At 33.7% G+C, this 12,702-nt stretch overlaps 1 protein-coding gene across 3 annotated transcripts in view; it reads left to right on the plus strand.

Annotated features, from left to right (window-relative positions):
• The window catches only part of CDIN1 (CDAN1 interacting nuclease 1), a 204,289-nt gene that overhangs the window by 126,732 nt on the left and 64,855 nt on the right, over positions 1-12,702 (plus strand). The window contains exon 11 of one of the 3 annotated variants that reach the window (XM_036238287.1): positions 7,175-9,057. The exons of the other annotated variants lie outside the window; for them this stretch is intronic. Within the exon in view, the coding sequence (XP_036094180.1) occupies positions 7,175-7,178 (4 nt within the window). The 3' untranslated portion in view covers positions 7,179-9,057. Of the gene's footprint in view, positions 1-7,174; positions 9,058-12,702 lie in introns of those variants that run through there. 3 annotated transcript variants of the gene reach the window in all.

Genomic DNA, 12,702 nt, shown 5'->3' on the forward strand with positions numbered 1-12,702 from the left:
TAATTTTTAATTGACACTTATATCTGACATTACAGATGTTACTGCTCGTTGTAAAGTCTATGTAGGAACAGTTGAAAACCTCTTTTCACTTAACTATTACATGGATTAATTTTACTTAACAATGACAAGTTTTCCTGTTGAAACTCAAGTGGTCAAAGTCTTTTCTCTTTTTTAACCGTTCTCCATGTAACATCGTAACCCCTCCACACATGTACACAGGTACAATTGTTACTAATTGCTTGAGTACACAACAAATTCACTTGAAATGATGGGGAAAGTGTTAAGTCTTAACAGTGTTTTTATTGAGTTTACTAGTGACTTAATGTCTACACACTTCTTTCCTCTAAATTTACCCCTAGGTATACAGGCATAAATTAACCAAATTGTTTCTAATATTATGGCGTTTTATATACATCTTTTCCTCAGAAAAGCAGCACCACAAAGTTCTGTTGTTCTACTAAGTTCCTGGCCTTATTTTATAAATTCTTAATAAAATTTCTTTCATTGTAGTGATAAAAAAATATTCTATCAATTATTTAAAATGGCAATAATTAAAAAAAATAAAAAAGAAATACAAAAGTAAAAAGGCAATAATTTATTATAGTTGATCATAAATGTCAGGAAGCAAAGACCCAGCTGAAGCATTTTGTCACTTATCATGCTGTTTTTCTTCTAATTAGTTAATTTACATTTTACAAATTAAGGGTAAAATTCAGACAGAAGATAACATCATAGGTTTAACTGACCTATATTTGTATCTGCCAAATTTAAGTTAATTAGAAATGTAGATGCTGTTTGTTTTATCTGTCAGAAAAGCTCATATTTTTTCTTAAAAAAAAAAAAGTAGACACACTTTTTTTCCCCTCAGCATTTATCATCTAAATAATAGTCTTGCCAAGATGGCAGCCTCATAATAAACTCTTTTCAGTGGAGTGATGGGTAATGAAGCTTGCTTGTGAAGGCAGCGAAAAATGTTGTCTGGCCAAATGCATGAATATGATGGCTAGAGAATCAGTGGACTTTCTCAGTCATCAATCTTTTTAGTAGCCTCTTATACATCTGAATATTTTGATAGATGATCTAATAATTGAGTTATCTATCTTTCTAACTATCAGAGTTGCATAAAAATTATTCTCACATGCTACTGAATATTAAATATATTAGGCATCCAGTAAATTTTTCATAAAAGGGCCAAAAGGTGAAAGATTTTTTGTTATTCCACAAATACCTCTTGTTATATTGAGTGTTAAGCCCTCTGAAATATTCAACTTTTAATTCCCTCTGTGAGAAGCAGGTATGCTTTAAAAGGAGGACATACCCATTATAAGTAGAACATGTCATAGTGACTACAGCTAGTGAAAAGTAAACCCTGTAAACATATAGATACAACTCGGTTGTGTAAAGTGGAAGACTCTTGCTGGTCTAACACCAGTGGCAAACTTAATATGGCACAAATTTTCCATACAGGAAGCGCAAAATTATGGGTACAAAGAGAGATGATGTGATTTTGATGTCCCCATCATTTTGAGTGGACAATGATCCTATCAAAAGGAGAAATTTGCATATCAGCTGCCAGCCTCACATTGTGTCACCTGGTGATGCAAAGCTTTCCAAGTATTCTCTTAATGCATAAGTAGTTCCTTCCTCCCAAATGGCTTTATATTGTATTTTGTTTTGTTTTGTTTTGTTTTGTTTTGTTTTGTCTACCACTCTGACTATTAAAAGCTTATCAACAAGTGTGCTTCACTGGGATTGAAAAGCAGCAAGAAATATTGACAGGAAACAGATCAGTTACAGAGAAGGATTTCTCTACCCCCCACCATCCATACTTCTTCAAGGTGACCTTGCAATACTGACTTCCCAGTAACCAACATTAAAATAGTTCTGCCCTGGAAAAGCAGGCATTTGTTTGCAGGTCTAAAGGGTTACCAATCCTGTGCATCTTGAAAGGCACTCAAATGAGCAGGGCCTTGTAAATTGGATTTCTATTAGCCAGTCCTGATGAAAGCTCAGCATCAGTGGAATAAGAGGAAGTGCTATCAGTGCTCCAGCTGTAAATATCTTTTTTTTTTATGCCACACTTATTTTTGGTCTCCCTCATGCAAAACAGTGATGAATGCTGAAATCACCAGAATTAATTGTGTTTAAGGTTTTAAATAAACCTTAAAATATGGGCAACAACTATTTTTAAATGCCTTTCAACTTAAAAGCATTTGAAATGAAAATCAGACATAATTATCAGAAACGAATATGGTAAAAATGTCTCAAACCTTGCTCACCTCTCAGCTCCTGACATTGCTTTCAGCTTATAGTTGTGCCGTTTTAAAAAGTTTGGGATAACAGACTTTCTTTCTCTTCATTTTCTGAATTGAAAAATAATAATTGAGAAGAATAATACCAATCGTGGAAATCTTTCTACAGGTCATATCTGACGAACTATAATTACTCTCTAGTAGTTTGATCCATTCTTGGTTTCAAGAATTTTGTTTCTATAATTTGAAATTGGAAAAAAAAATGATATTTGTTACATTGTAAAAACTTTAGTTGGGAATTTTAAACGTCTAGATATCTATTTAAAATTACACATTTAAAACAATTTGAAATGACTGTATTGGGGAAGTTTTAGGGGAGGCAGTAGTCTTTTCTTAATTCAAGTAGCAAACATCTGTGTTCTTTCTGGTCTGTCTTTTGATTAGCATGGCCTCATCCATCACTGGTCTTTGATATGAACACCAAGAAGTCATGTCCTTTTGTTTTAAATGATAAATATGCCTTTGTCATGAATACTCATAGGCAACCCAGGATTTACATCTGAATTGTCAAAGTGTAACTGCCCAGCTCCTGTGATGAGTGACATTATTAGTGAAATAAAGAAGTTTTTAATTTGTCATGGATAGGCCTTAGATGGTGACATTATGAGACTATGTGGGTTGTGATGCTAGAAGAAGTTGTCCTTCCCCACTCTTTTTCTAAGATTTGTCATTTATCAACAAGAGGCAATCTGCCGCAGGAGGTTGTCTTGTAAACATTTTTACTTTAGTGCCATTAGTCCGTCTCTTTAGGTTTTATTATTTAGGCTTGATAGCCAGTAGATTTTAGCAAAACTAACACTATTTGAAATAGCAAACTTCTGGTGGTCAAACAACCAGTATCAAGATTTGTTCTGTCTGACTATTATTGCCAAAGACAGTATTTTTTTAAACTTTAGCTTTATTTCAAGGTCTGTGTCAATTATGTTTTCGAAATAAATCTCTCTGATATCTTTGTCCTCACAAACTCACATCTACTCAAATGTATTCTTGTATGTGAATTTTATATAAATACATTGGCACATATCTACCTGCACAGTTTTATGTTAATATTCAAAACCCTCAGAACTGTCAAGTTCAACTGTTGTGTTTGACTCTCTGAAGAAATTAGGACCATTAAAATTAAAAATATTGTGAAGTCTTGATATTTTTAAAGTTTTATCTTGCGATAGATGTTTAAAATCTTTCATGTTGGTAATTAGTTCATTCTAATTTATGTATGAAAGATAGTCTAAGAAGATTTGGTATTTTAACAATTAGTAATTTCAACAGAAATTGCATTATCTTTTACATGCTTTGTTTTTATAATTTCAAGACAACTGTTTTAAAAGTAGGAGGAGTAAGAGAAGTTCTCCTTTTTTTCTTTTTCAACTGAATTGATTGACTGGTTGAATTATCCAAAGCAACTTATAACTTAGAATGCTGGAATTTACAGGAGATTTAAGCTATATATTACAGTTCGATTCAATATCTCTCTATAAAATTTAGTTTAAAAAGTTTTCATCATTATTGCAATCCCACTTAAATTGTGTTTTATTTGGGATCATATTTCCCACCCCGTAAATGTATTAATTTGGGTTTTCTTTGTTTTGTCTCAAAACTGAAGTTAAGCAATAATTTTTTTAAGTACTTTTTGATTGCCAAAAAAATATAATTTTAAAGCAAAAAAAAAAGTACTCGATTAGAAGTTAACCCTTAGTTTCCAGGGATTTTCTTTCTGTTTCTTCTTCTTCTTCTTCTTTTTTAATCTATTAGTATTTCCCAGGTCATCTGATTCATGGAAAATTAAGTCTTATTCATGTTTGTTTCCCAACAGAAAACAAGTACTTTGCAACTCTAAAGCCCAACCCCTTACATTAATTGAGATTTTTGTACTGTAATGTAAGTGTCTGAGTTTTTGAGACCCTAAGGCTTTCACCCAACTTGAAGACAATGATGCCAGTGAGCTTCTGTCCAGAGTTAATCAGCTGCAGAATTTGTAAACTGCACATGTGTCAAAGTTGAAAATGTTAGCACCCTAATAGAAGCCTGAAAAGGTTAGATCTGATAAAAGCCGTCAGCAGTTAAAGAAAGTGATTTATGGGAATGTAATGACACAAAATGCCTCATTTATCACTCATATATAGATAGGTTAAGGTTCCTGTGTCATACTTTTAAAAACTTGACCACTTCGAATTGTCAAAATAGGTACTTAATTGCCCTTCATCCTTTTCATTTTGAATTTATTTCATTTGAGTTTGGTAATTTTATCTACGATCACTTTACTGTCGTTCACTTCATATGGTTCCATTTAAAGTCATTCATATTTTGAATTTTCAAAAACTGTACATCACTGATCTTTTTGAAGTTTTATTAGCTAAAGCTGTTGCAAGGAAAGGCTAAGTCAATCTTCTATATGTTCATTTACATTTTTATTTAACACGAATACCATGGAGATATGTTAAAGTTTCTTTCATTTTCTCTTTTCTAACACTTGCGATTTTCATCAGTATTTTATAATCCCTTAAATTTTCTATACAACTCTCCTTAAAAAATACAACGTGAAATTTTAAAAGACAGAGCCATCAACTGGTTTACTGTCATAGTAACTCAGCTTAATATTTAAGCTTCACACAAATTAAATTTAATGAAAACCTGCCTGTCTGGTTCAATGATCCCTTTTTAAAAAGGATAAAAACAAAAGTTAAGAGACATGCCAGCTTATATTTCTTTCCCAGATTGATTATAAAACAGTTATTTTTCTATACATTCTAAGAAAAGTATTCATAAACTTGAAATTGCCAAACATTTATTTGCTTATTTAATGTCATTTAGTTTATACATAAATATCTTAACACTCTTAAATAAAAACTATGTTACAAACTGCCAGTATATCAAAGTAATGTTATAAAACACAAATTTTATAAATGATTATTACAGTTTTAGACTCTTTTGTATGAAGGGTAGAACTGTTTAAGGGCTTCTTGGAAATTATTCAGATCATTAAATAAGAAGAAATGTCTCAGGGTTTTCCCTTTCGCCCTCTATAGCCAAAATATAAATTTGGAAATTTTGACAGATTTCAGTTTATCAGCCAGGTATTTCACTTTCTGCAACAGAGACATCCCAGATTCAGTTTAAAAAGAAGTCAGAGCAGTTTCTTTGACAGGGCAAAAGCATGAAAATAAGCAGGAAAGGGAGGAACTGTCCTAAAAAAGAGAAACTTAAAAGACTTCATAACCAAATGCAGTTGATCTTGTTGCACCTTGATTCCATTAAACAGACAAGGAAAAGTACATTTCTGAGACAGTCATTGAAAGTTCAATATGGATTGATGTGTGAATTCTTAACACCAAGAAATTACTATTAATTTTGTTAGACATGACAGCCATTGTGGTTATGTAAGAAAAAATTTTTTAAGTGATACATATGAGAATATGTAGTTGTGGGGTGACTTGGGGCCTGGGATTTCTTTTAAAATATGTCAGTGAAAACATTAGTTGAGAGAGAGAAATTTAGAAGGGGGATTTGGAATCTATAAGATGGATATTTAGTGGGGGGGAATGCTCTACTTTTTATACATTAAAATTTTTTTGTAATTAAAAGTCTAAAATGTCAAGGAGATTGTTACATTAATATTGCCTAAAATTATTGTTTTTTAATAAAAAATTATAATATATATATTTTCTTGTTGCCAATCTTAATTTTAAAATCATAAGGAATAATCTAAAAACGTTTTTTAAAAAAATCTCCAAAGTTTATCTAAAATAGTATCTAACAATTGACTAACATCAAATTCAATTAAATATTGTAACCCAGAAGCAAATTATTTTCTAATATACAAAATAAATTATGCACATTTATTCAAAATATGACAGAAACCTATTAGCGTACTTCTTTGTGCTCTGAAAAGTATGTAACCTCCTAAATGGCATTACAAATTATTTTTCTTATTCAAAAAGATTGTAAATGTATAATTTAATCCTATATTTCTAACAAATGAATTTTAAAGCTTTTATAAGTCTATATTTTAAGCTTTATTTTTTTATCATTTTTTACCAAAGCATTTTCTTGAGTTGCAAATATAGTTTCCCAACTTAAGAATATGGAACTAAATGTATTTCTTTTTAAATGTATCTTTATTAAGGAAAAAAATGTGTATCTTTAAACTAAAACCTCAGTTTTTCTATTATTTTAGAAGTCTATTTACTTGGCTGTCTTGAGACATGTATACAGTATTTTTATCTTTAAATGACAACAGCAGAAATGTAAAGATTTCAAACTCTTAAAATATACCTTGATTTAGAGAAAATGTGTTCTTAATATGAATTTATCATTTACCCTATTGGTATTAAAGGATAGTTAACTGAGTGTATTGTATTTTTCTACTTTTGTAGATAATTTACATATATTAAGGCAATACAAGAAGCCCGGGTTCAATTTAACCCTCCAGAGATTAATCATTTTATTTGAAGGAGTTTTGTTATTTTTTTTCAAATCCGTGATTACAAAAAATTCAGATCATATGTGTTTATATTATCATAGGAGTCAAAATTGTTTCAATCTATGAATCTTAATAGTTTGCTCTTGTAACAACTCTGAGGAAATGTATTAAAATGCCTTAATTACAGGGCAAGAAAAAGAGAAAGCACAGTCTTTTAGCATATGATCTTTCAATTGTTCACCAAAGGATAAAGAAAGCATTCATGCGTGGTTTCAAGAACTGTCAGCAATGAGAAAATGCAATGTACTTTATAGAGCCTTAAAGACCTTCGTGGGAAGTAGGTTTAATTAAAAAGTAAAATAGACTTTTCATTTTAAAGAAATCTTGAAAAATATTATAAAATTTCATAATGTTAATTATTAACGTTATCTTCTTATTCCAGATAAGAAAAAATCATCCATGAAGCTAATATATTTGAATCACCCAATGGTGGATCTTATAAATATTTTTCTTTAGGTTTGCTTTAAGAATGAGAATTCTAATGCATTGAAGTATATAATAGGTTTAAAATGTCTCTGTCTGATTCATATATGCTGATTCAATTTCACCCTTAAGTTAGGAACATCTAGTAGTCTTTCTGCTACTAACAGAAGTTCGTTTATCAACATCAAAGTTCAAAATAATCAGAAGAAATGATATTGCACGTTTATCTTAACATATTCACATATATATTGTTTCCTTTTAGCACAACACTAATTCTCTGTAGTCGTGTGTAATAATTTCAGGGGCAGTTTGTTCCTTTCCTTTAAACTTAACTTTCATACAAAAAAATAAAAGCTCATTTATTTTCTGTTGAGTTCAGTCAAAAAACCTAATTAATAGAATATCTCCAAGTTGCATTCAACTATAGAAGGATAACCTGACTCTGTGATAAGTAGCTGTTTACAAATAACTCCAGCCTGTTCTAGAGCTTAGTTTTGCTTCAGCCTGCTCTGCCTCTGTCAGGGTTTTGAGAGCTAGTCCGCTCGCACCAAGCACTCGGGCATCAGTAGTATTTCTGGGCTACTTCCAAGCACCAAATGTATTCATGTTTAAATGGTATTCATTTGAGGACACCTCATTCAAAGACAAATCAATCTCAGAAGAGTTGTGTTTTTAAGTAATTATTCTTTCACTGAGAAATTGTTTCTAGACCAGTGTTGGTATTTTTTCAATCAATGTATTCACTGTTCACATTAAAATATATATATATATATATGAATTTTGCAGTGTATTTAAAAACCTTATTAAAATCTCTAGTGCTTGGACTTCTTAAAATGACACTATGAAACAATAGATGCATAGCACAGGGACTGGTTTCCAGTTTAGCTCACACAGAGATGTAGCAGCTAAAAATGTCCACTCTGCTTCCATTAACTTGAGTTTCTCAATTTAATTTATTATTCCACAAAAGATACCACAAACTACTTTGCTCTTAAATAGTTATGCAGTAGATTGAATAGTACTGTAAGATTTGTTACATTTCGACTATAGGAAAAATGATGTGTCTGCATAATAATGAGTATATGATTTGCATGTGTGTTGTATAATTCACAATATACATATGCATTCATCATGTTATTCTTTGCAATATGATGAATTATGTCAGTTTATTGCATATGTCTGCATGTACCTCATCTCTTAATTAAAGCATTAATCACTAAAATTACCAAAGATACGTAGTTTTACTGTACTTTTAAAATTTAACGTTGATCTTTGCATAGTAATACACTTATTATTTCTAATTGGTAGACTATACGAAGACATTTTAAGTAAAGATTTCCATGTTACGATTCTATCATATCAATTATTTTAAATATGCTTATCTTTCTACTTACAACACACTTTTTAACCATTTTAAATCATTTTTATTTCAAATTCATTTCCTAAATCACTAAAATTACCAGACATGCATATGTGCATATATATGCATATTACATAACCAACTTTAAAATTTAAAAGACTATATATAGTCTGTACTCTTAAGTTAATCTTTCAGTCATATACGTTATTTCTAAATAGGTAGTCAATGACACATGTTAAGAATCCATGTTAAGTTCTTAGCATATCAAGTTTGAATGTTATTTCAATGTATATTTGCCACACCCTTTAACAATTGTATTGTTTAATAATTCCTTCATTTGAGATTAATTATATTTGATGTTAATTTCGTAGTACCTAATATCTGTTCATTTATAAGTAATGAGTACTTGCTAATCATGTAATTTAATCCTTTAGAAATTTATATTTTCAAAACAGAATAAAAAATTATGAGCTTTGAGGAAATAGTTGGGGAAAAAAGTACCACCTGGTCACAGAATTTAGTTGTTAAAACAGGTGTTACAAAGGCGGCACATGTTGCAACATCCCTGCTCGTTAGTCCATTTAACTTATTTTAGAGAAAAAATGTATTCATCCACCCCTAAATTATTCCTGTAACATATACCACTGTATTTCTTCTCAGCCCAAGACTTTGCTTCATGCTGCTCTGAGAAGCGTCCTCTACATGACTTCTTTAAGCCACCCTTATTTCTCTCTCTGGTTTTGCTTATTCTCTCCCCTTGTATCAGATGAAGATGGTTCCCTATTGCATTTCTCTCTTTCCTCAGTTTTCCCTGGAATTGCAGGTTTACTCATGCTTTGAAAGTTATCCTTGGCTTATGTTTATTTCTTTCTTCCCTCTGTCACCTGTTATCTTGATATTTATTCACACTGGCAGCCTCTACTTCTCCACCCACTTAATGCTGAAGAACGTGATGTTCTCTCATGCTTTGTTTCAAAGCCATTTAGGCATGTATTTATGATATGCTGCTTCCATACGGAGTTGGTCATGCTCCTGCATCCTATTCACTTGCCTTGACATTCTCATTCCTGATTGACAGGCTAAGGAATCTTAAGCCTACTCACCTAGACCTGCCACTGAGCCCATGCCTGGGATGTTGAACTCTTTCACCTAGGAAAGCACTGGTCTCCTGCACTTCGTGCCTTCCTTGTTTTGTCTTTTTTTTCCTACACACTGACGCTAGGTCCCTCTTCAGAGAGCATGGTTCCAGAGTTCCTCTGTGTGTTGCTTAATCTTAATCGCACTCTGTTCTGTGACCAGGGAATCTGACGCATATAGGCCATACCAGTAGAGTCCTTTGCCCTCTGGCTTCCTGTTGGGTTCCATCAGTGGGAGGCACTGGCAGGAGACCAGAGGGTGCAGTGGAAGTGCCAACAAGGTATTTGTTCCCCCAGCTGCCTCCCCTTTGGGTCCTTTCACACTGACTGCATATGTTTGCTAACTCAGTCCTGTCAGGTGATTGTCTCCATTCAAGTACTCTCTCAGCTTCGGTTGCCCTCTCCCTTCTCTCTCCCATTCAAGCCAGTGGGCGGTAAGGGCTCCCTGACGTTGACAGCCTAGAAGCATCACACATCCGGACCACTTCGGAATCTTCAGTGGTTGTCCATCTCCTGCAGATGGAAGTCAGGCTCCTGAGCCTGAAGCATGTTTAAGACCTTCCCACAATCTGACCCGTGTGAGATGTTACTCCATGTACCTCTCTGATTCCAGCCTTTGTCATGTCTTTGTTTGTTCCAATGCCTGGATTGTCCCAGTTTTTGCCCATTTTATCTGACCTACCCTTCTTCTAAATTATTCAAATGAAGCGATTTATCTAGAGCCTAGGCTGAAGCCAACAAGTATTACGTTTGAGGCTAAAGTTTATTAGGAGCATTGGGAAATTATCGCAGTAGTCTGTGTGTTGCCAAAGTGTGCCACTAACGTGAAAATCATAGAGCTAGAGCAGGAGGTTTCATTTTGTGTGCCATTGCTCTGGCAGGGACCACCTCGAGGAATATTCCCTCAAGAATTAGGAAGCTTCTGTGGACAAATGTCTTCTAACTCTGTTTTCTTCATGTCTCTCATGTTCTGCCCCATCATAGTGTGGGTCAGTTAGTTACAGTCCAACTAGTTACTATCCAAATAATGACTTTCCACCCCTATTAGGAAGTTATGGAGTCAGACTACTGTACAGGTCATTTGGACAGCCTCAGGCCGCTTATAAGTCAGGTGACAATTGCTGAATCAGTCTGTTTTATCCAGGAATTTAAGATAATTTAACCCAAATAGAAAACTGTATGCAGGGAACTGCCTAGGGCAACTTTGTTTAGAAAAGAGTTAAAGGTAGGCTGTGGGAGGCATTTTGAGTGTCCTGGATTTATCCATAAATTTATACTTTTAATTAAGATAACAATGTAGTTTGAAACTATGTTGGTGACCAAAATCACCATGTCGGTAAACTTAGTGGTTGGTTCTCAGAACTTACTCTTTCTTGACCTGTTAGCAACACTCGACACAGCTAATAGATGGCTCTCTGAAATGTTATCTTCTTTGATTTCTAAGGTACCATACCCTCTTGTTTTCCCTCAACCTTAGTAACCATTCTCTCTCAATCTCCTTTGTGGTTCCTCCTCTTCTAACTGTTCTCTTAATGTTGGAGTGTCCCAGGGCTCGGTGTTTGCCTCTTTTCTATATCTGTACTCCATAACATCCAGATCATCGAATGTAAATCAGATCACATTAATGCTTTGCTAAAGATTTGGCAGCTGTCCCCTTACTGGCCCAGGGTAAGAACCAAAGTCCTTACGTCGGCCTTCATGGCCACACAAAGTTCTCTCCAGTCGTCACTGTGACCTCCTCCCACCCCATTCCTCACTCAGCCTGCACCAGCCTCTTTGCTGTTTCTTAAACTTACCATTTTGGTACATTTTGCCTCAGGCCCTTTGCACCAAATGCTCCCTTTGTATGGAATACTTTCTTTTACATGGTTCGGTGTTAAAAGTCAGATACCGTGTCACCTCCTCAGACACCCTGACCCTCCCCAACAACCTGCATCTTCCTTCCTTGCTCTGTGTTCCTCTATAGTCCTCTTCATTTTCTCACATGATCCATATTGCCCCTTACTCTATTTGCCCCACTAGAATTAAAGTTCCTCAAGGGCAAGGATGTTTGTCTTTTCGTTTACTGCTATATTTCCAAGACTAGAACAGTGCCTTATATGTACTAAGTTCTGAATAAATATTTGTTGAATAAATGAATGGTTTTATTTTGAATAAGCATAATGTATTGTTTAAGTATAAATATCACATGCCAATATTAATGGCCCAAATTGCTCATTATTATCACTCTGTGTTCCTAAAGTCCCTGACTCTTAGAAGGAATGTTAAAATCTAATATATATACCACAAAAATAAACAGTCATCAGTCTTTCAGTTTTTCAGTTTGAAGAAAACAAGACAGGCCATCTCCTCCCTCCCTTCCTTTTGTTTTCCCAGGAAGCCCATTGCAGTTTCTAAGAGAAATAATACCAACTTAAAGAAAAATAATCATTAGTATTATTTCATGTGCTATTAGTAGGTTTAGAGATGATTTCAAAATCAATTTATTAAACGTTTCATGAGAAAGGCACACGGTTTCTTCAAAATTAATTATGCAGATATTTCAAATGTTAGAAAATTAAAAGTAAAGCTGAAGATGGCATCTTGGAGCCAATTGGAAATAACTATGCATCCCCTATTTCCATTTTAATTATGGAGAATTACATAAAACTCTTTTATTGAATTCATAGTGTTGGCCATCTCTGCACGTATCACAGCCAACAAAAATTGAGAAGTTAATATTCCAAATAAACTGTCATTCAAAGGCTTATTCTATTTTAAATTCTTTTTTAATATTCATCTAAAATGCTATGTTTACAGACATGGTTCCATAGTGTAGTGGTTAGCATGTCTGCTTTACATGCAGAAAGTCCTGGGTTCATGCCCCAGCAGAGCCACGGTCCACGGTCTATGGCCATGCCACCCTGAACAAGCCTGGTGTCTGATCTTGGAAGCTAAGCAGGGTTGGGCCTGGTTAGTACTTGGATGGGAGACCACCTAGGGGGAGACCAG

The sequence above is a fragment of the Rousettus aegyptiacus genome, unplaced genomic scaffold, assembly GCF_014176215.1.
Source record: "Rousettus aegyptiacus isolate mRouAeg1 unplaced genomic scaffold, mRouAeg1.p scaffold_m13_p_3, whole genome shotgun sequence".
Taxonomy (NCBI): Eukaryota; Metazoa; Chordata; class Mammalia; order Chiroptera; family Pteropodidae; genus Rousettus; species Rousettus aegyptiacus.